Genomic DNA, 23,166 nt, shown 5'->3' on the forward strand with positions numbered 1-23,166 from the left:
TCTAGTAGATTTAAGGAGTCGAGTGCCGCTTGGGTGTCCGACCTGTGCCTCCAGCAGCCTCCCCTTGGCGACCCCTCCTTACGGTTCCCGGGGCTCCCTGTGCAGTTTGTAGTGTGAGTCCATTATTAAACCTATGCTGTTTAACCCCTTATGGACCATGAGTGTCTCTGTCTCGATATCCGACCCTCTCTTGGCTGCCTTGTGGTCACAGTCGTCTTCGGAAGTAAGAGGAGGTAGACCCGAAGGCTGTAGTCTGAAGACTAGATTTATAACAAATGGACCACCTGAGAATAAGCAGAGCTAAAGGTAGTGTCTTTTCTATCTGTTCTTCTGTCCTGCTGTATTTACGTACTGTTCATGCTAAGTTTTCTGCAATTAAAAACACTTCTTATTATGGTTTACTGGAAGTTTGAGTATTGTTTCCTTAAATGTTCAGTTATGTCATTAACTCTGTATGAAACAGTTCTTCACCTATAAATCACTTTAAGTTGATGCCTGAATCTGGTGAATCCCTTTGTCAGCTCTGCAAACTACGATTTTGATTCTCTGTTGTTTATATTTCCTCTTCACTTCTCCAGCACTGTGGATGATATTGTTACTATCTTTAATACCCTTCTATTTTGTCTCTTACTAATTGTCTAAACTGCTGGCTTGAAACAACTTTTTTCCTCTTAGCACCAGCCTCATTTCAGACTTAAAAACTGACTGTCTGTTTCTGTCTATTTTTGTTCTCACTCACCTTATATTTAACAATGAATAAACCATATTATCATACACATTATCATTACCATATTACCTATACTTAACTTTCAAATGCATTCATTTTAAAACTGCAAACCAAGAGTGACTTGGAACACTTTACAGAGGTAGCCTTATTTGGATTTAAAAAAAAAAAAGGATAGTATTACTCTCTTCCACACTTTGACCAACTGCAGTTGGTGCCTGAAATTATTTTACATTCTCCAGTAACTCATCCCGTGATTTTTTGTTTGTTTGTTTTTCTCCTAGCTGATGAAGTTGAGTTAAACAAGAAGCTTTCTCTTTACGCTTGGAAAGAGAACAGGTCATTGTGCTGCAATTAGTTGTTTGCACTATATCTTTATTACTAACATGAGTATCATTGCCCATTTAGGCTTGATGCAATGCATTTGTTTCATTGTTCTTGCCCATACTTTTGATTTATTGATAAAATATTAGAGGCATGATATCGTTGTTTTTATAGTTTGTGGTTATTGAGCTTATAGTAAGTAAGCAAGAGTTGTTATCAGCCGGGAGATACTAAGAGGAATGCTAGTAAAGAGCTTGAGAGCTCAGAGCCCTTTGCTCGGGTGGTGGTTTCTGATTGCCGTTCAAGTCATTTGTTTTTCCCAAAAACTTACCTTCGCTGAAACAACACGCGTTTTGTTGCGTTTGAGCTGTCTTGTATTTGAGTCCTCATTCCCTCTTTCCATTTTGAAAAAGTCTCTCTTGGTGACTGTTTTCAAATTGTGGTGTTTTCTTGAAAAGATTAGATTGTACCTATATGATATAGTTCAATGCTTTAGTGCAATATAATTGGGGAAATACTAAACGACACTGACCTCATTTCCTTTAGAACAATGAAAATTAATAGTTTCACGTTTTATTAGGCTGATATTCCAGATGTAGTGTACATTTAATTAAGTGTAGTTTCCTTTTGGTTATGGTATGTGTATCTGCTTTTTGTCGCAAATTCTTTCTCGTTTTACAGTTTTCCACATGTTTTCTTTCACCATTTATGATTTTTTCAAAGCAGAGCTATAAGGATTTAAATCACTTTAGCATGCAGCAAAACAGTTCCCATTCAAACAATAAACGCCATTTTAAAAAGCCTTTAGATCTTCTGTCACTTCATAAATATAAATGTATAAAAACATTATGCAGTTGTAGTGCCCACCTGCTAATTAAATGCAGATTTCCTCAAACTTGTTTTAAAATCTGCTTATTTGTTTCAACTCTGTCTTTGTTCAGAATACATATGGCCCTTGTGAAACTAATTATGCTTATGGAGCAGCTGTTAAATTTAGTGCAACTAATTTTATCCAATATTTTACATTTTAATTGATTACCTGTGAAGAAATTAGCAAATTAACACTTATTGTGCAGTAACTGAATGGGCTTTTATGGAGACTTTCAATTTTTACAAGTGGACTAAGTGTTGATGGAATAAAGACATTTCTTAGGATTTTAGATAGGGAAGTTATTGGTGTGCCTTGATTATCTGGTGTGAGAATTTAGGGAGACCGAGTGATGCCAGGCATCTGTGTGTTCTGTAACTTAGACATGAAAAGCAGATTGGAAAGTAATAGCTTTTCACAGAATTTTGGTAACATATGGGCTTATCTGGATCTAAGAACTCTTTGAAGATCTTTGAACTTGACTAAATGACTTAACCTTTGGCATGGTGGGTGGGTGTTTTGTGCGGTGGTTTGGGGGAAGGGGTATGCATGCTGGCAGTCGGCTCTCCAGCCTGATTTTTTTTTCCTCCAGTAGTTCTATAATTTGGACACTTTAGGGCTCGCTTTAGTATTAATAATTGGTTTTTTTTAATTTTTCTGCAGTACTAAAGTAGAAAACCTTTATTCTCTACCGGATCTTTGGGCTTTTATACTTGGTTTTCTGAAGACTTCTTGGCTCAGATGACTTGTTACAGCTCCATTTCATAAAGCTATATCCTTATTGACTGCTCTGTATGTATCATAGAATATATTAATAGTAATTCATAGTAAAATACAGGTGAATTCCATTATGCTACAGATGGAAATGTAGTGCAACTTGTTATACACAGAGTAGCAAATTTAGTATGCTTTAATTCTCACTTTATGAAATAATTTTTTATTTTCCACTCTCAAAAGCCTGTTGAGTATGTTGTTGGATTTAACATGGGAAGTTATGGAAGTTTGTATAGAGCATATATGTTCTTAAAGATTTTTAGGACTTTGGGCTTTTAGGCAAAGGAAAGCGAACCGTTTGTTAAAATGGTGACGGCCTGTAGGAGACCGCCTCGGAGAGCCTGCCCGCCAGCCCAGCCCAGCCCAGCCCTGCCGCCCGGGGCGACGAGACCAGCCTCCGTTCACAACGTGTTTTGGGCAATATGATGCATCATCTTTCTTGCTGCTCTCTATCTTAATGTTTTAATTATCCGTGGTCATAGTGTACTAGCGAAAGGTCAGTAGCCTTGTGCCTGCAGTTGTCAGAGCACGATCTAAACGCTGAGATTTCATCATTCAATTTCCGCAGTTGATGCGGAAAAGTGGATGTTAGAAAATGAATGTTACTTTTTTCCTTGAAAGGAAGAGAGGGAGAAGAAATAGCATAAAAATGAGGTCGGGAAAGTTGTGTACATTGCAAAGTCAATGACTTGAAGCTTAAAATGTTCCAGACTTGCTTGTAAATCTTAAAGCTTAATTTTGTCTTGGTGTCTCCAGGGTGGTAGGTGCTAGTGTTGTCACTTGCTGTTGCCCAGTGGTTTTAGTCAAGATCGGGTTTAATAGGGGATCATGGCTGCTTCGCTGAATGGTCCTGTTATCACCTGCTTGAACCTTGCATTTGGTGTTGCAGAATTATGCTTGAATTATATTAACAAGTAGATTTAATTAGCCTGGGATAGAAGAGAGTTTGGAGCCTCGCTCAAGACCGGAGGAAAATTAGGTGGGTTTTGGATATGAGAGTGTTAGAGCCGTTGAATATAAGAGGAGAAATTTCAGTGTTAGTTTGCATCAGGAGTGCTTACCAGTAAAATAAAAACAGGAGGAGTATAATTTTTGCCTATATATACACATAGTGCATCCTTTATGTATGTTTTGTGGGAGGGCGTAGTGTAACCTGCAGGTATTAAAATGTCGTCTCCCCCCCCAAAAAAAAAATTTTTTTTTTTTTTTTCAAACAAATATATCAAATATAATGGTGATGAAGGACAGACCTTGTTTTTTAGGATGTAGGTGAAAGATGATGGTTTCAAGTATATTGTTTAAGCCCCTTTTACCCAAGAAATACTCTTCTTTGCAGCAGTTTTATCCAAGTGGTGACCAGACTTGGCTAAATTCTGCCTTTGATAGCCAAACGGCTAACAGCTAAGAAGTGGTTTGGCTGGACTTAATCTATGGTTATTTTACACTGAAACAGTCTTGGATTACGTAACCAGTGAGGTTATGTGCTGCACGGGCCAAACTTGGGACTTTTTCCTAGCTCACGTGTATGTGCGGTATGAGCTGGCAGATCGGCCACTGCGAAGTTGTGCTTGCCCATCGGCAGTCTTGGTGCGCAGAGAAAAGGGTACTCTTTGCTTTGTAAGGAATATGCTGGAACTGACATTGGGTGGTTTCCTCCTTTGTGTTTTTAAAATGTTTTTGTATTATTTCTTTGCTTTCTGAATACATATGTCTGGCCTGTCGGTGTATGGTGTTGAGTACCTTTCTCTTGTTGCTGTGAATCTAATCTCTTCAGCTTCATTTATTTAATGATTTCTTAACTCCGATGAATCGATACACTTATACGCTTTCTTTTTCCTAATTAAAATGTTTGACTTTCTGCTTGTTTTTAATTTCTTTAAAGATTACATCTTATTCCTTTTTTTGAATGGTAAAGTGAGTCTCTTCATTCATTTTTTTGGTCAGACCCTCCTTAACCTTTTAAGACTGGGAGAAAGAAGCCTTAATTCATATTTTGTTTTCAGATGAATGCAGGGAAAACCAGTTGGTAGGCAAAAATCGTTGCCTTTTTATTTTCCTAAGTGTTTTACAGTTCCCACTTGTCCCTTTGAGACTTGCACTACGGAGTTCCCCTGTATTTCAGGATTTGTCATCTTTTTCATGATCTGAAGAGGCATGGTTTCCTGCATCCTAGCAAGTGAGGCAGTGCTCACTCTTAATTTCAGTATAATTGTGGCTTTTGATTTGATCATTGCTAATCATCGTTTCCTGTGGCACTTCATAGAAAGTGGGAGCTCTCTTAAGAGCTGCTGTAGCAAAGATCAAGGAGATTGTGCTCTTACTGCTTGAGCTCAGCACTTCTCACATAGTTTATGGCTGCCTCCCTCTTAACTCTAGTCCAGTTTTAGAAGTATTGCTGGCAGAACTTATTTTATCATGTAAAATGCAATTGCTTTAGAGGTTTATAATGCAAAGATTTTTATTCTGCCGTCTTATGTCTGTTATCTTTAAGTATTTAGTCTCTGTGCTTGCTTTATTTCCACAAAATATGGTAGAACTATATAACACATCTCAGCTCTTTATACACTGCACTAAGCTGTTCTTTAGTTAAGCAAATATCTTTAGGAATTGACATGCCTTTTTTTCTTACGTGCAAGAAGTCCTGTTAGATTTTTTTCTTCCACAGACTCACAGAAAACTAGAGTGAGATTCAGCTTAAATTTATTAATAAAATTGTATGTTGTGACTGCCCAGTGGCTTTTCTTATAGTTCAGTTATGTGAATGGATTGTGAAGGAGAAAGGTTAATACAAGATAAACATTTTCAAAAATAATCCTCTGTACTGTGCTTCCTCTGGAAGCACAGTAATTTACCCTAAGTACCATAATTAGCAATAGGAATGCAAGTTTTGCTGGTGTTCTGAGCACTAATGGGCTGTTAGGGCTAGGCTGTTCCTTTCTTCTTTTACTCAGTTTTCCTTCTTCGCTTCGTTCCTACTCATTCCGCCTTAGTTCCATGACTGAGGTTAGTACATTCTTTGGTATTTACAGAGTTGTGGCACTTTATGTGTGCATTATAAATACTGTGTGTAATCGATATAAATAAAGAAAACAAACTGTGCTCGTGAAGTTAATGGTATTTGGGAGCGCTGTAGCTTTGGAGCATTAGAGCAAAAATAATGAAAAATAAAATATTTGCAAAGAGCTTTGGACAGTGGTAGAAAACCCAGAAAAATCTTTGGGGAGAGGTATTAGAATATTTCTGTGTCCCCTAGCATTCTTGTTTTGGCTGTCCCGTCCTGTCCTGAGCTAATAAACTCTGCCTAAATCTTAAGTACTGGAGAGCAGATGTATGTGCGAGACTCTGCAGGAGCTGATTCAAGTGCAGCCGGGTACACTAGATCCCATTTGCCACCACTTCTGCACTGTTTGCTTTAGAGATCTGCTAAAATAGTGCATTGCAGTCAGCTTGGATGAGGAGGCTGGGGTCTGCAACCCAGGAAGGCACCCACACTCCGTACCTGCCCTGCCCTGGGGTCCAGCAGCGCGTGTGCCCGCAGTACCGCTCCTGAGTGAGCAAGTCCGACGTGACCGAGGTGGCGCGGGCTCATCTACAGCCCACGTCAACTGCTCCCGTCACCGAAGGATCAGCCGAACGAATGCGTCCTGCAGGGATGACTTTTGTAGAGTACAGCTTAACATTTTTTTTATGAAGACCCTCGCTGTAACATGCATTGATAGTTGTCTGCCTGCTTCACCCATGTGACTGGCACAGGGAACGCAAGCTGTATCAGCTATTTTTTTTTATAATTATAAAACTCAAAGGGTAAACAAGGCTTATTAATCGCTCTAGGTTAATGAGTTTTATGAGTGCAAAAGATTGCAAATGTAAGAACAGCGACAACTTCTGTAAGGAAAACACATCAATTTGTTTCTTAATGCTATTATAAATAATTGCTAATTTGAGACAGCAAATTTATTTTCTGTTTTTAAATGCTGTCCTTCTGCATATAAATTATACCTGTGGTTTATTCTGAACAAACAGAAATCTAGCACTTGGGCATCCGCCTGATCTAAATTGAATTTGCAGTTACTTGCAATTGCAATGTGTATGGAGGTCTGGAAGTGGAAATTCAAATTTGGGCTCAGAAGGTAAGCTTTCTAGCAATAAATAGCTTAGATTCCTCAGTTATTTCTGTTTGAAGGGCTACAAGCTTAAATAAGGAGAGCCCTTGCATTAAATAAAGGCGATCTCCTGTTATTCAGTGACTAAGCAATTTTAAACTGGACTGGAGAGCACTGAAGAAGATGCTGAAGGAGAAGAGTCTCGTGTTGTCATTCCTTCATGCTTCCGACTCGAGATCTTACCTGCAGAGGTCTCCGGAATCATGGCAACCTTCCAGAGTGCGACTGGCCGTGAGGAGGTGACCTGTAAATCTGCGCCTGCCTCGGTGTGGTGCTTATAAACCCAGCGTCTCTGTGCCAGCTAGTGTTCAGAGCACTCTTAGATCAAACCTTGCTTTCTCTGCCTGAGAGCTAAAGAATGGATGGATTCTTTTTTATTTGTGGTGACATAATAAAAATCCATTTTGAGACAGAAAATGATCTATTGTTCATAATATACCACTTACTTAAGTGGTAATATGATCCGTTGTGTTAGCGCTAATACTGTGACCGATAATAGGAGATATTGTGTTGCAAGAGATGCCATCTGCTGAATGAAATGTAAAACTGAGGTTCTGACCTCAGTGCTAGTCTAAAAGGCTCAATAGCGAGAATAGGTATGTGAACCCCAGTATGCTGGACACATTCCAGACTCGATAACAACATTCTTCCAAAATTTAATTTATAGCTTCATCTGGGTGTGCTATTCTTTTCCGCTTATTCTATTGTTGAGCTTTATTAAACAGTTGTTGCCTTTTAAATTGACTGATCTTTCGTATGTGAGTTTGCTTTTAAAGGCTTTTGGAGTTTTGCAGTCCAAGAGGTGCGAAATAATTTTTTTATACTGTTTAAAAAAACCAGAACACATGCACACACTCTAAAACCCTCTCAGTACTTAATGAAACTTTTCAATGAGGTGCCATCAGAACTTTTATAAAGATGTGCATCGTAGTAGGAACTAATGGAAACCTGAATTGCTGTTTCCATAAATAGGCATTGTCTATAGCTACTCTTTTATGTCTATAGCTACATCTTTAATGATGGTACATAATAATAAATCAAAACTAAAAAAAATCTGAAAGAAATATGGGGATCATGAAAGGTTTTTTGGATACGTATGCAAGCAGTCATATTGTAATACTACTTGATCTTTTTTCATTCAAGTATACCAGTAACAGCATACATTTATTACGGAGGAGTGGATAACATGATTGGGAACAGAGTACCCTAGAGCCATGGAGGAACGTGTGACCGTGACCCAAAGGGCTATCTGTGCGCAAACTCTCGCATCTGTATGCAGTTTCTTGTATGATTGGAGCCTGTGTTTGCAGAGTTAGCCTACTTACTGGCTTTCTGCAAAGTATGTTTCTAGTCTGAATTTGATATTAAGAGGTCTTGTATAATTGCCAGGTCTGTGAGCTAAAGCTAGGGTTTTGGACATGTGACTTCTGTCTCTTTTTTTTTGCTGGCATGCGATCACTTTTATTAATGTATTTAATATGCAAATACAAGTATCTGGTAATTCATTAATTATTTGACAAATTAAATTGACTAGATCTTAAGAATTTAAAGTTAATGTTCAAGAAGGAATTCTGTCCTTCTCCAGTATTTCTAATGATTGCTTTAGTAGTACCTATTATGTGAATACTGTGTAGTGTGGTTTAATTTGTTCTGTATTCTTCCTTCAGAGAAAGCACACTTTGAATTCTAAAATGCTTTCATTCATTTTGCTTTTGATGAATGGGTAGTTTTTTGTTTAAAAGTATTAAATTACTGAATAACTTGAAAAATCTGTTTTCAAAATAGTTGGACTATATAACAAATCTAAATAGAATGACGGTGGAAAAATGTATGATTGCTAAATTTTAATACTATGGATTTTATGTAGATCACGATCAAGACCTCGTCAGCGTTCTTATAGTCGAAGTAGTGAAAGATCCGGTCATAGGAGAACTCATAGCGGGTCTCGTGAAAGAGAACGGCGTAAAGGCAGAGAGAAAGAAAAAGTAAGAGAGAAAGAGAAAGGCAAAGGAAAAGAGAAGGAGATATATGGCGCAAAGCTTGGGTAAGTGAAATGACAAATAATATAACTATAATAAAATTAGGGCATGATTTAGTGTTCTACTTTTCTGGTAATTGATTGCTTTATCATACCTGATACTTTGTATAAACTTAATGGAATTATTTAAAATTTTTGAATCACATGATTCTTAATATTTTTAAATCCTGGAATCTGGCATCATAGTGAAGTAAATGATGGTTTAATTTACCATTCCTTTTTTTCCTTGCTTTGCAAATAATCTAAATAGCTTTTCAATTGATTAATGTAATTCATTTTCTAATACATAATAACTACATTTTAAGGAAAAAGTGAGGCCTGCTGGGAGGCAAGAAGACAATTTCCCATGAAGGGATTGTTTTCACTATCATTATTTTTTTCCCCCATTTCTACATTGACAGAAGTTTCTCTTGGGCTTCATTTGTGGCTCAGAGTGTCATTATATTAGAAGTACTTGCTATGAGTGAATGGACTACCTTTCAAAACATACTGTCAGCCTAATTTTTGCTTGAAATGACTTGGATTGTTGATGGTAGTTCTGCAGATTTCAGAAAAGACAGTTTATGTAATTACCTCTGCTTTATATATCTTGATCTCCTGTAACCTTTACTGTGTTGTTCAGCTTTTCCGTATTTATATGATTGGCTTCAAAAGGGCAAAGACACTGCTGTGTTGAATATTATTCATGAATTACCCATTGGTTGATTCCCACTGAAACGTTTAGTGGGAATAGCTAGAGTAGCATCCCCCACCCATGTTCATGGAGGTGTCTCACAATTACCTGCTTGGTTGTGTGTCTCTGGCTATATTCACTGCTTAGTTCCTGAGATGATATTACCCCCTTGTCTGTGGTTTTAGTACTGATTATGTAGATCTTCAGGATTAGCTGTTTATATGTATTTTCTTATTCATAATACATTACTTAAACTGCTCAGAACTTCTAGGGTAGTGTCTTCCATTTAAGTTCAGAGATATTTTCCCCTTTTTACTAAACCACATGGAATATCTGCTTGTTCTTGTTGCTGATGTTTACATTGAATGCTACTGATTGCTGAAAACAGAACCTTGGAGATGTTTGCAGTATGTTTGGTAAGTCGTAAACGAGATGCATGTTGCCTCTTTAGCTGGAGCTTCAATATAGTTTGATATTTCTGGAAGACTTGAAGTGTGAATGTGCAGCCAAAACTTTTTTTTTTTTTTTTTTTTTTTTAATCGGAGTAGATTCTAGTGCTCTGTTTGGTGTGCGTGAGTTTTTCTGGACTTTGTGTAGAAGCACATCTTAAATCATGTTGGAATGTATTGTATTGCGGTGTTTTATTAGCGTACTGCCTGACTTTATGTCCTTTTACAATAAGGATCAATATGAGATCGCTGTGGGAAGAACTTGGAAGTGCCCAGAACGTTTTGGATGCAAACAATTTACCTCTATATTTTGATAAGTTACAAAATTGCTTATGCTAAATCCGAAAGCAAAATGCCCTGTTTGGGTCACTTCCAAGGTAGTTAGGACAAAGAGTACGACTGATAATAGCAGCGTTTGATGACATCAGTCGTTTTCCTCGGAGCCAGGCTGTGGCCGGTAGGCTTCCCACCGGGCTTCGTTCTCGGAGCGTTATTAGACTGCAAAATGAAATATGCCCAGGATGATGTTGATATAATCTGTGCTTCATAAACTTTTCTGAGGGGGACGTGTTTTTCAGTTTAATCACAGGGTGATCAAAGTATATCTGCACGGAGAATATGGATCTGAGAAGCTTTTCCTTTTTGCAGTTATTTGTCATTCCGAGGATTTAGACTGTATCAGCATCACGTTACTGTTTGTTCGAGGCTTTGGAAAGCAACGTGTTTGAATGCACAGAGAAGACAGAGCTCTTTGATGCAGTTGCTATTTGATTCTGCGATTCTCAATCTAAATGCGATTGTAGTTCAATATTAATGTAATATTAACTACACAATTAATGGTCTACTGAGGGTTTTGTTCTGGACCAAGTGAGGGAGAAGCAGGAACTTGCTGTTTTCCTTCCTAAATGCATGTGTGTGTAGGAACAAAGAGAGTTTTCCTTTGCCTTATGTATGCTCTAGGAAAATGAGGCCAAGTCAAATGTTTTATAGCTGTGTTTTCGTATGGGGCTTCCTCAAACCTCCTAAGTTCTCAGCTGCCTTCATCTTTATCATTTATTTATTTACATATTTATTTATTTTCTTCTTGGGCAAAAAGCATGAGAAAGAGGAGACCTTCCTGGCCAGGGAAGCTCAGCTGTCCTCCCGTGTTTGTTGATGCATGGAAAGGAGGGGGACACAGCACAAGCTGAGTGAACTTTTGTCTGCATAGTGTATTGGCCTCTGGTGTTTTTTTCTTTGTTTCTCGTAGCAGCAGCGAGATTCAGTTGCATGCTTGTTCTGTCTCAGTGCTAATTTCTAAGGCAAGCACTGAGACAAGTTTTTTGTTTTCTAGCCGCTCTAAAGCCATTTGTCGCTGGCTGTGGTCAGCAGAAGGTAGCAAGTTGAATGGTTTTGTTGGTCTTTTTTGAGGGTATATATTATAATCCAGGATTTTTTGTGTTGTAGAGCTGTCAGATGTCCTCTGGTAGGTATGGCTGCAAATATAACTCGTGCTATAGCTGTGGCCACCGCAGCCGAGTGCGGCAGCAGATGCTGTGGCTGTTGCTGGTCTGCTTTGGGGCTGAGTCTACTGGCTGGGCCGGCCCTTGCTGCTGGCACGACCCACTGGTGTGGGGCTGGGCCGGCAAAGGCCCCCCAGCCCGGCTGCTCCGCCCGCCCCAGCGAGCGGGTGGACAGCAAGACGGGGACCTGCTGCACCTGCATCTGCTTCCACGTGCTGTGGTTTGCTCCGTCTTAAGTTGGATCTAGTTTGGACTGGGAGAAAACAGTTTGGTTTGGTGGGTGTTGGGGTGGTGTTTGCGTGTGTGGAGGGATGTTTGTGTTCTTTTTTTGTTGTTTTTTTTCCCCTGGCCTAGTCTGCCGTACCTAACCCAGTCATGGTGTTGGTCCTCTCAACTTATTCAAAATTTTGTCCTTGAAGTGTGGGGAAGAAAGTCCAGACTGACACCAAAACTGGTTGCCAGGTGTACGTCTGGACAGGACACTTTGAGCGGAGTTGGTTGTAGAGCGCACTCTCCGAATGGAGGGGTTTGCTGTGCAGGTCAGCAGTGACAGTAAGAGTGTCCTGCAGAGCCCTTCTAGAAGCTCTAGCAGCAGGGCATCCATAGAGGGGGAAATAAACCTCTTGGAATACATATATTCCCGACGTATATCTGTATACCTTTGGAATGTATTTATTGGAAGCTACTTTAAAGTGAAGATCACCCTGAAGCTGAATTGCCAGAAGACAGAATGTAAATTATCGATGCTGGTTGACTTTATGGTTTCAACTCCACATAAAAGAGAGTGTTTCAGGATCAAAGTCCCTTCCTTTCTTGGCACAGGAATGTTGTTCAATGGCTACATCTCTTCATGCGGTGACTGAGGTAGCTACATTGGGAGAATTAGAGCGTAGACTCAGCCTTTGAAAAGTCAGCACTTATTACAGGGTATTTATGTCTTTGTTACTGCTTACCAGAAGTGTATAAAAGGGAGAGGAGGATCGTACTGTGCAGATTCCCCTTGTAGGGTATGCTGTTTGAGAGAATGACATTTTGACACCATCAATCAAGGTGCTTGGGAGAGCACAGATCCTTTTTAGTACCTGCTGTCAAGAAGGAATTAAATATCACTTGCTAGCCAGAAGGTGCCAAAGCCATCACCACTTGATCAGAACTCAGCAGAATAACCGTATTTCTGTATATTCAGAAAGTCCGGTAAGTAAAAGTTTTAGGGGAATGCGCATGGCAAGGAGTAGGAATCAAACCTCGAGAACCTAAGAACACTTACCAGGCTTGGAATATTTTCCTACTCTACTCTATATGCAATCTGATGTAAATACATGCATCTTTCCCCCACTCCCCCAAATATTCTCATTCATGCCAGTCTTTAAAATGTGACCAGAGAAATCAATGTAAAATAACGAACAAGGCACCAAAGCTTAGGTTAGACAGTCATCACTACTTTAGTCTCTACTTGTAGCATATGTATTTTTATGCTTCATTCTTGGGCTTATTCTTCAAAGAAAAAGAAATCCAATTTTTCAAAGGATTTGGATTAGCTCAAAAAAGGAACTTAGTCAAATATTAAATCAATTAAACCAGATATTTTTATCTTACTGTTTTAAGTATTTTTACTTGTTTATGCTTTCTTTCACCAAAAGTAAACTTCATCTCTTACTTCTCAAAGATTGTAACGATATTTGGTAAAATTATTGAAGTGATCAGACTTTAGAGAAGGCAATGAAGAACCACTTTAATTTCATGTTCTACAGGCATTAAGATTTTGGCATATTTCTTTGCCACAGTAGCTGTATGCTCTCTTACCTTATATGCGAGGTGAAATCTCAAAACTGATTTTTTTCCTCTGTTCATGGGCTTGTCAACACTGTGGTTGTCTGATATAAGTAATCATATATTTGGGACTTGACTGAAGTAGAGGATCAAAATGCAATTTTCTCGCTCATTAAAGAGTAAATGATTTTGTTGCCTATGGCTCATGTAAACTGCAATCTTAACTTGCTTTTCTGTGCTCGAATTGTGAACGTTTCTAGATGTAAGGGGGAAGGGCTTCTGTTGTTTTTAGATCAGAGCAACTTTAAGTTCTTTAAAAGTGGGTACTTTCTTCACTGTAAAGATCTCAGGAGAGATTTCAAGAGAAAAACCTCCTGCCATTGTCATCCATCGGGGCCTTCTTGGCGTTCTTCGTTTCGGGGAAGATTCTTTGGGGCTGAGCCCTGAACTTCTTGAACGTTGGATGAGCGTCAGCTATTTCGTGGAGACAGGCTGTATTATAGTCATAGCAAAACAGCTGAGCTCTTTTGTTCTTACAATCTGAAATGTTTTAAGGGATATACTATTTGTTCAGCCATTATGGAGAGAGATTGTGGTAACAGCTGCTTTGAATTTACGTTGGGAAGCTCATTTGCAGCATCTGACAGTACTTGGTGGGGGAAAAAAAAAAGTATAAATGTTGAGTTAAGAGTGGTCTATCAAGCTTTGAAATAGTTTTGTACTCACTTAAAAGGTAAGGCAGTGCAAATTCAAAAAGCATTCCAACAGTATACCATAAATATTCATAAACAAAAAGACAATTCATCTTTTGGATTATCAGGATTATTTCATTTTCAGTGAAAAATCTTTGCAAGGTAAAGCTGATGACAAGCAGGTAGCAAGAAATGTGCTTCACTCTTTATTCAGATGCTGTCATGCTACTTATTTTCCTTCCATTTTAAAGGTGAGCTGAACTAATCAGTCTGCTCTCGTTACTTCTATCACTTTTGTCTCCTAATCTCATAGTAGTTGTTTGAGCGCTGTTTGCTTTTTTTGTTTTGTATTTCTGCTGCAAAGCACGAGAGAATGAGCTTTATTGCCTGGAAGGATATAAAGAAATAAAAATCAATAAATGGTATGATTTTTTTCTGAATAACTGTTGCCAGCATTTCCAAAGTAAAAGCACTTGCTTGGCCTTGCAGCCTTTTCTATTCTTCCAGGCTCACAGGCCAAGTTTCAGATCGTATTTCTCTGTTTATAATAACAATCCTGTTCTCTAGTTGTGGCCCATGGCTGCAGCAGTGATGCTGCGAGCACTATTGCTTTGGACCGTTAGCACGTACAAGAACTCCCACCAACGCTCGTGCCCTGTAATTAGCACACGAACCGCTGCCTCTCCTTGTCTCGCTGCAGCTTGAATACAGAGCGCTGTGCTGAGATCTATTACCACACCTTTATAATTGTTATGGAACACCCTGCAGTGCATCTTCTGATATGTTGTGAAGTATTATAAATAAATCAAAACTGGAATTGATAAAATAAGGACCAATATACACTTTGCGATGCACTATCGTTTTCTGTTAACTCTGCAAAATTTTATAATACGTAGCAGACATCTGGTGTCTCGTTCTTACCAATAAGTTCTAGTCTAGTGATTTTCTTTTATTAAATTTTTGGGTTCTGAAAAAAGGAAAACTTCAGATTCTTCCCTCCCGTCCCCGTGGTTTATCAGGTCCTATATTTTGCTGCCCTATTTCTTATTTTTCTTCGGTTGCATTTTTCCCCACTGCAAAAGCAAATCTTATGTGACAGTATACCGTCTGGGCCAAAAAAAAAAAAAAAAAAAAAATCTTGTTGGCTATTTGGTAAAAACTGAGCTGCACTGAGTTCCAGAGAGAAGCATTTGTTTAAGAATAACATTGAAAGAGTGTTTTTCATTACAGAATCCCTTCTGGTTGCAATAACTTCTATCCCAGAAAAGCAGGGAAAGAAGGTGATAGTCGATTATCATTCAGGTTCTAATTTGTTGATAGCACTGCCTTTGGAAAAGGTAAGTTACAGGAAAGCAGAACAGCTTTATCCTGTAACATCATGAAGTCGTAGCAGTGCGCTGCATGAAGGTTCCTGCTGGAAGAGAATTCAAGCTGCACCTCTTTCTGACGCTTTCTGAGGGCATCGCCAAATAGACTTGGGCTCAGGTATCATTTCCCTCCTCAAATGAAGGAACATTAGCGTGCTTTCTCTGACTTTATTATATGTATATGTATGTAACTTGTTCTGTCTGGGCTTCCCTCGAATCAGACTGAAGCCGGTTTCCAGCTCATCACAGAATGTGATTTTTATTTTGTGCACTTATGGGATAGTTTCTTGTTGCTGTATTTTAGACTCCCAGCACCTGCCAGAGGTTTCTTTCCTTCCCCCCCCCCCCCCTTCTCCTTGTGACTTGTTTTAAGAAATGCTGAAGTTCACTGGAACAATAGCAGTTCTTTGCCTGATTTCCAAGTGGTTTCAATGGGCTGAGTCTGTGGTCTTTCCCTCCCGTGTTTTTTTTGGTTTTGAAGCCTTTATACACTGTTCCTATTTGGAAGCGTTGTTCTTTGCTGTATGGTGTCTGAATTACTAATACAGTATCAGCTACAACACTCCCAAGTCATGGACACAAGTGACCTTTTAAAAATGCACTATAGACTGTTAGGTGGCTTAAAAATGTCCTTAAGCTGCTTATTTGGAAGTGTGCTAGCGCTCCAGCTTTGTCTTACACACGCACTGAGCTCTTTTGTTTTTTAATACTTTAATTGTATTGCTGTTAGTACTTGTTGCTAATATGTGTTCTTACTAAGGTGGCATTAAATCTGGGAAATACTTTTTCTAATAGTACTGGGCTATTTCTAGACGAGGCTGTTTCTAGTCTAGTAGTGTAGTGGTTTGAACGCACTGCCTGAACTTGCTTAGTTGTGGTGAACTCTGGATTGTTCTGAAAACTGATTTCTTCTTGCTCACGAGCTTTGAAACTGCCTCCACCCCAACTTTTCTTTTAAAGATTAGTATGAACAGAAAATAAGCTGACTCTTTTCTGAATGTAAAATATAATTTGAGTTACTGTACTATGATGCGGTACCTGACTATTAAAACATGGATTGAGGACTGGATCAGGTGGCATATGAAGTTGTCTCAAAGTGCCTGTCACGGGTGATGGCCAAGGCTCGGCTGTCCGATGGTGGGCATGGAGTACCCTCCGGGCTGTACACAACGTCTTTCTACCGCGTTGCACAAGGTGGACCTGATGGCTACAAATCACGCCTTGCAGGCTGCTGCAAAGGCTCAGTTGCTGATGGATTTCTCTTATTGCATTCCCAAACCCAGTGTTTCAGCCAGAAACTTCTGCATGCTAGTAATCTTCAGGTGGAAAAATTTTCAAAAATGAATTCTTTTATGGTAGTGATTTACTTAAACATGTAGTTAAACAGCTACAATAATTTTGCACAGGAGTTGCTTATCAAGCCACTACGTCGGTCTTTTGTTGATGCTTTTTTAATGCACTTTTTGTTTTAAAACAACTTGCATAAATGCTTTCGTTGACCTATATGGGCGTGCTATTGAATGTTGATGTTCGAAGCCTCTGCTCATTTGAAATATATAAGTTCTGGAATTTTATGGGACACGACTTTGTTAAGGGTCACTGTTCACTGTTGAACTGGGGAGCAAAAGTGCTTAAAAACTTGCTAGCTTTAAATAAATTTTCCTTTTTTGATTTAAACCTAGCTTGCATAGTGGCAGAACTTTGGATTACTCTTTAAAGTGTTTTTCACAATTTTAATGCAGTAAATTAAGAGCAGTTTCAGTTGTTAAGAGGAAGAAGGTGTTGCGCCATTAATCAAACCAGACCACCCTCTAACGTCTGGTACGTGCTAAGGCTATCCCTACATCTTTGCATTAACAAGTTCACAACTTAAACACTTTGGGTATCATGGAGCTGAAAAGCCTGTTTTTGAAATACATGGTTCATTTTTCCTTTTAACGCTGTATTTCAGTTCTTTAAATGTTTTCCGAGATCTTTCTGTGCAGGGACCCCCTTTGAGTAGCACTTAACCAAAATGCTCGTGCAGTTTTGTCCACGTTCAGGCCTGGCCGGGCTCCAGCAGCGGCTGTCGACTGTACTTGGGCGATAAATGCCTCTTGATAAGCTTTCCAGTGCTTGGCAAAAGGCGTTCGCAGTAAATTGGGAATACTGGACTTTTTGGAGCCTGACAGCAGCCGGGCTCTCCTGGAGCTTGTTGCGTTGCCCTTGCCTCTCGCGCTCGGTGTGCGGGAAGCCGTTTATGCTGATTTTTCCCCCGTTTGCACGCAGGTTGCGGAGCGCCGCGGCACAAAGCGTGTTCAGGCGCCTTTCAAGCGCCCGCCGAGATCAAAGCGGGACTGTGCGCGAGCTGTTGTCTGACACCAAGCTGTGTGGTGTTGTTTTCATTAAACATTTATCATACTTCCAGTGTGACAGCAGGCAACTTTGTGCTGGGGTAACATGTTTTCATGCAAAATTTATTGAAGAAGACAAGACGTAAAGAGATCTTGTTGCCTTTCACCAGTGGCGAAGGGTGAATGTTTGATGGGGAGCGAAGACACCTTTAGCATGTTCTGGTGTTCGTCAAATGGAGAACTGTGAAACCCTGTTTGCTTTGTACGACCAAGTAAATACATCTAAAATTGTGGTTTAGTTTGAGAAATTTTACTTTGACAGTTCACACAAACATCTTGTTCATTTTTCTTACTCTGGTTTTAACAATGGGCTATTCTATTTCTGTAACAATAGACGCGGGCAGTGTTTTTAAAACAAATGCTGATTTAATAGTAGGGACCACTGCACTAATTTTTTGAGTAGTTTTATGTGTATCAGCATACACTTTTGATTTTAAGACTATTTGCCATCAAAGTTAGGAATTATTAGGGTAGCTTTTACATTATAAAGCACAGATTTTTGACCATCTGAAAGGTAAGGTAGTATACTTAATCAATAAAACGCTACTTCAGAGTAAAACACTATTGATTATTCATATTAAGGAATACTTCGTTCTTCCAGTGATTTTTTGTTTGTTTGTTTGGAAGCACTTCTGTTGTAAGCCATTTATGCAGCCTGAAATCGGAGGGTTTACCCCAGCCGCTCGCTTCCCCCCGGCCAAACGGAGCGGGGAACGCCGGAAGCGGCAGCGCTCTGCCCGGCCTCCCTGCTCCCGCGGGCACCGGGGTCTGCGGGACGAGCGGGGTCTCCATTATTAATACAGAGCCACCATTAAGAAAGAAATAGGTAAAGACAGAAAAAGGTAGAACAGTTCTGTTTCACTGAGCGTTTTCTTACTTGGAGCTTTATGTAATGTGTTTTTAATAGAATATTTGAATCCATTTTTAAAGTTTTCTTTTTTCACTTCTGTTGAAAAAATGTCTCTTTGCAAGCTGTGAATGGTAACTGGTGGTAACTTTTTTTTTTTTTTTTTTTTTGCAAGTAGAAACATGTTTCTGCCATTTCATTTGAGATTTTTGTTCTGTCAGATGACTTAATGGATGTCGAAGGCCAGCTGAGATTAAAAGGATGCTGCTGCTGCAGTCTTTCATTTCATTGCTAATAGCAAGGTGATAAACATATAGCCTTTATATTTCCTCTTATTCACTATTTAACCTACCTCCTTTTATTTCTTTTAATTCTGAAGTTAGGGAAAACTTCTGGAGACTGATAATCATTTTCTGGCTGTCCAAGTGTGAGAAAACAGTATATGCCTGCAGGTTTTGGTTACTAGAAAATAGTTACAATGTGCAAAGAATCTGCAACTGCTGTTTATTTTAGTGGTGAATAAAGTGCCCTGTCAGTTAACGAAAGAAGGAAAGAAGAAAAAGAAAAAACCTCTTTCCTATGTATAAAGAGGACTGCATCACTATGTTTTCTTTTTTAATAGTTCTATGTTAACACTTTTCTGTTCTTTGCAGAGACAGGATCTCCTCCCTGATCTGCCGCCTAGCATGACCCTAAAACGCGTTATGCCAGAGGAGATAGGATGCAGGTCTCCCAGGGCTAATATTGTTTCCAAATGCCTTTTAACACAACACTGCAGCTTGAGTAACACTGATAGCTGGCTGTTCTGCTCAAAACTTTCTTAAACCTCCTTACTTAATCTGCGAGTGACGTTGCTGTAGCCCTGACAGTCTAAGGATATAAGAGAGGCAGTGCTGGCTGGGAAAAATAGCATCTTTTTATTAGACCAACTGGTGTAAGTGGGGGAAAAAATGGTCATGCTTAGGAGGATGTGAAACCTTCGTCAGGCCTAGTGCAGACTCAGCAGGCAGCAGGCCGAATTCAGGTTGGGAGCAATTCCTCTGGGTGCGACATAATTATGTTAAGCAGTTAGACGATGTGAAGAACTAGTAGCTTATCTCCTACCAAACTGTCTGTTGCAACAAGAGATGGCTCTCAAAGTCTGTGAAATGTTAGTGTTTATCTGATCCAATTATGCACACGCTGGTTGCAAAACGTAATCTCTGTGGTTGTTGGCCTAAGGTATTTGTGTGTTGAATCATCTCTATTCACTTACAAATGGGATTTTGTCACACTGAGGCTGATTTTGTCACTCTAAAACTTTTTCTTTAAAATCTTTACATGACAAGATACATTTATCAAGTAGCAGAAATGTGCAAATACAGATTGGTGCTCAGGGTGCTACAATGGCTAGTTAATTTGCACTTCCCCCTCTCTCATTTGTAACTTATTTTTAATTATTTGGATTGTCTGCAGAACTTATTTTAGAGACTCAGGAGCTACATGTCGTGAAAGCATATAATGTTTGTTTTTTCTTTTGAAGTCTTAAATGGCAAAAATGGCACACTTTTTTAAAGTTTTGATTTTAAAAAGAAGGAAGAAGAATTGCTTCTGGGCAGAAGCCTTGCGCGCCATGTTTCAACCTTGGTAATGTTGTTGTTGAGTTATAAGCACCCAAAAGTAAGTGCTTGTAATAAAAATTATTATTTGCAGCGGAATGAATAGTGTCACTAGTAAAATACGCTGTTGAAAAATAGTGCACACTGTGGCCATATCCCAAATCAAACACAGTAATTTGCAGGAACTTCTTTAAAATCTGTTTAAAACTAGAGAGTGTGTTTGAAAGCTGAAAGTAAACTATTTCAGTACTGTGTTGGGAAATAATTTAAGTACTTATAAGCGAATTTTCTTTGTTCCTCTGTCAGAGGGGGAGAAAAATCTTTCCTTGATCCCAGCGTTTTTATTTTCAGTCTGGACTAAATTATTAGGACTTTAAAACAGCTACAGTGACACTGCTGAGAGGTTGTCATAATAACGTTTTAAGATGCTTGATAGTACTGGTTGGTTACAGTAATTTACTTTTGTAGCTTCTCGAAGAATAGCAGATAACAGGCTCCTAGACATTTGTGATTAGTTGATTCCCATTACCCAACCTGGGGTATCTCTGACTGCCGGCCAATTGCTCCGATTTCCTATGGAGCGAGCTCTTGGGGATCTTAAGATGTGCTGTCGAGACAGGGGAGTCATTTTTCCAGGAACAAAATGAAACAAAAAATTCCCCCCCCATACACACTTTTTTTAGCTACTTTTACCTTTTTCTCTTTTTCCCCTCCCCTCTGCCCCGAAACGCTGCTGCCTCGCGCGCCGTTGCTCGGGCCGGGTGCTCCTTCTCCTGCCACCTCCTTCCCGTCCTGCTCGGCTCTCCCTTGGGCAGCCCAGCACCCCGGGAGCTCCCGGTGCTGCCCTGCGGCCAGCGGCGTTTCCAGCCGTCCGGGCTGCCTCGTGCAACGCGAGCGCCGGCCCCGGGGAGAAAACGGCTTGTTGCCCAGGTTATTACTTACTGTTTTTCCCTGGGAGAAAGGTAAACTCCTTTCTCCCAACAAGAGAAGAGGAGCAGATGAGTCCAGCTAGCTCTAGCACTGCACCCATTTAAGTTAATTTTTAAGTCCATTTTTTCCCACTTATGCTCCTTCTGTCCAGTGCTGATATCAGCAAGTGCCTATGCAATCTGCCAGGAACTGAAGACGCTAAATTGGAAGCAGGATATTTTACCACAACTTATTTTGAATTGTTTTAGCATCAGCTATAAGCAGGAGCTTACTAAAGTAATGTTGTGCAGAAGAAATTTTTTTTGTTTTTTGTTAGCAGTCTGACCATTGTGTTACTATTTTGCTGTCTTGCTTTGAAAAGATATCAGGTCTGGGTTCAAGAAACAGAGTTAAAAAGGGAGCAATGCAGAGAAGAAAAAAGATGAGTAAATGTGACTACTATTAGAACATGCTAGCTCACCTTTTCCTGAAGTGTATTTCATGTTTGTATAGTGATTATTTAAAGAATGACTAATAGTGTAATTCATAATAACTCTTGTAGTTTACAGCCTTTGAAGTTGAAGGGATTAATAATCTCATCAATTCCTGCTATATTTGTCATCACTAAGCGTCTCAGGGTACCCTGTCCATAGCTAAGCATCTGCAAACAGTACAGGAGGCTGAGGCTAATTCGACTGTATTATTGTTAAATTCTGCTTTAATTTTGCTTCCACATAAAAAGGAGTATCCCAGTAAGAACAATCTCTAATTCCTATTTGTGTTGTTTTCTATTCTAAGCATTCATTAAAAGAAAAATTGAAAACATAATTAAAATGGGCACACAGTAGAAGTTTAGCATGGGCAAACGTTAACAAAATCCAGCTGGCCAGCATGCAGGACTTGGACTATTTTGTTTTAAAATGCTCATCTCTGCTGATGCCGGAAAGACTCAAAATACAGAAATGTGAAATATAGGAGAAGTTATGGTAGCCAAACTTTCTGCAGTTGATTATTTCAGGTTATTTTGAACTCAAGATTTGACTCTATGGAAAATATTTAAATTTCTCATTAAAAAAAAAAAAAAACCTACTTGTTTACCATAAAATTTGAGAATGGAAGAGGTCTTCCTTGCCATCTGAGCTCAGGATAAGGAAGGAAGATGCAATCAAAATGTCTTTATTATCTTACATAGTGTAAGTATGGTAATAAGTAGTTTTCCCATTTGTTGAAAGCTGATGTGTACCTCATTGCAGTTTCTTTTTTCATCAGGGGACTTGTTACTTTAGCAGGGGATGATTTATTGAATAGCAACCTTTTGTTGAGCACATAGGACTTTTTTAGCTAGTGGAGGGAGACAATGTCCCAGTGCTCTTCTGTGTGACGGCATATCTGAACTTCAAACGCGCTAACGTCTTATAAAGCTGTGTTTTGATGGGATTATTTTCGTGACAGCTTTCTTTTACTCTAAGGGTGATGTGGCTTTTAACAGATGAAGCTAAACATGGTGGGTTTTAGGGTCATCTTGACTCTGATGTCTGAAATTCAATCAAATATATAAAGTAATTGTTTGTCAACCATCATAGCTGCAATAGGTAAGTTTGTTCTGAATTCAGTCACGCTCATATTTCATAATTATTTATGAGTTTTCTGTTGACTTAAATGTCTTTTCTTTTTAATTTGTGCCCTGTGCTTCATTCACTTCTGTTTGAATTCATTTTTGTATTTCCTTTTGCTTCCAGTTTTGAAATGCTAACAGCTTTCATTTGTTTTCTGTTGATTAATTTAAGTTAGAGTCACTACTTTGGAGAAGTAAATGGAGTTCAGGGATTATGACAATAGAGAATTTGCTGGAAAAGAGTGTTTTAATTTAAATGAAAAATTTGTGAAACAACTCTGAAGTGTTTTCCCAGTATGATTTAATTAAGAATACATACAAAACAATGAAGAAAATAACATGCAGATACTTCTTTTGTGCAGCGGTCTTAGCATATATACCTCTGCTCTGTACAAATAAAAAGTTATGTCCTGTTTTTTTTTTTTTTTTTTTCCCCTGGAAGCACAGCAGAATTGTGCTG

General features: G+C 39.1%; 1 protein-coding gene across 2 annotated transcripts in view; it reads left to right on the forward strand.

The window, feature by feature from the left end:
- The window catches only part of RSRC1 (arginine and serine rich coiled-coil 1), a 156,400-nt gene that overhangs the window by 27,945 nt on the left and 105,289 nt on the right, over positions 1–23,166 (forward strand). Inside the window, exon 4 of one of the 2 annotated variants that reach the window (XM_064516547.1) lies at positions 8,721–8,897. The exons of the other annotated variant lie outside the window; for it this stretch is intronic. Coding sequence (XP_064372617.1) covers positions 8,721–8,897 — 177 coding nt within the window. The remainder of the gene's footprint in view (positions 1–8,720; positions 8,898–23,166) is intronic. 2 annotated transcript variants of the gene reach the window in all.

Source organism: Dromaius novaehollandiae, chromosome 9 (assembly GCF_036370855.1).
Source record: "Dromaius novaehollandiae isolate bDroNov1 chromosome 9, bDroNov1.hap1, whole genome shotgun sequence".
Taxonomy (NCBI): Eukaryota; Metazoa; Chordata; class Aves; order Casuariiformes; family Dromaiidae; genus Dromaius; species Dromaius novaehollandiae.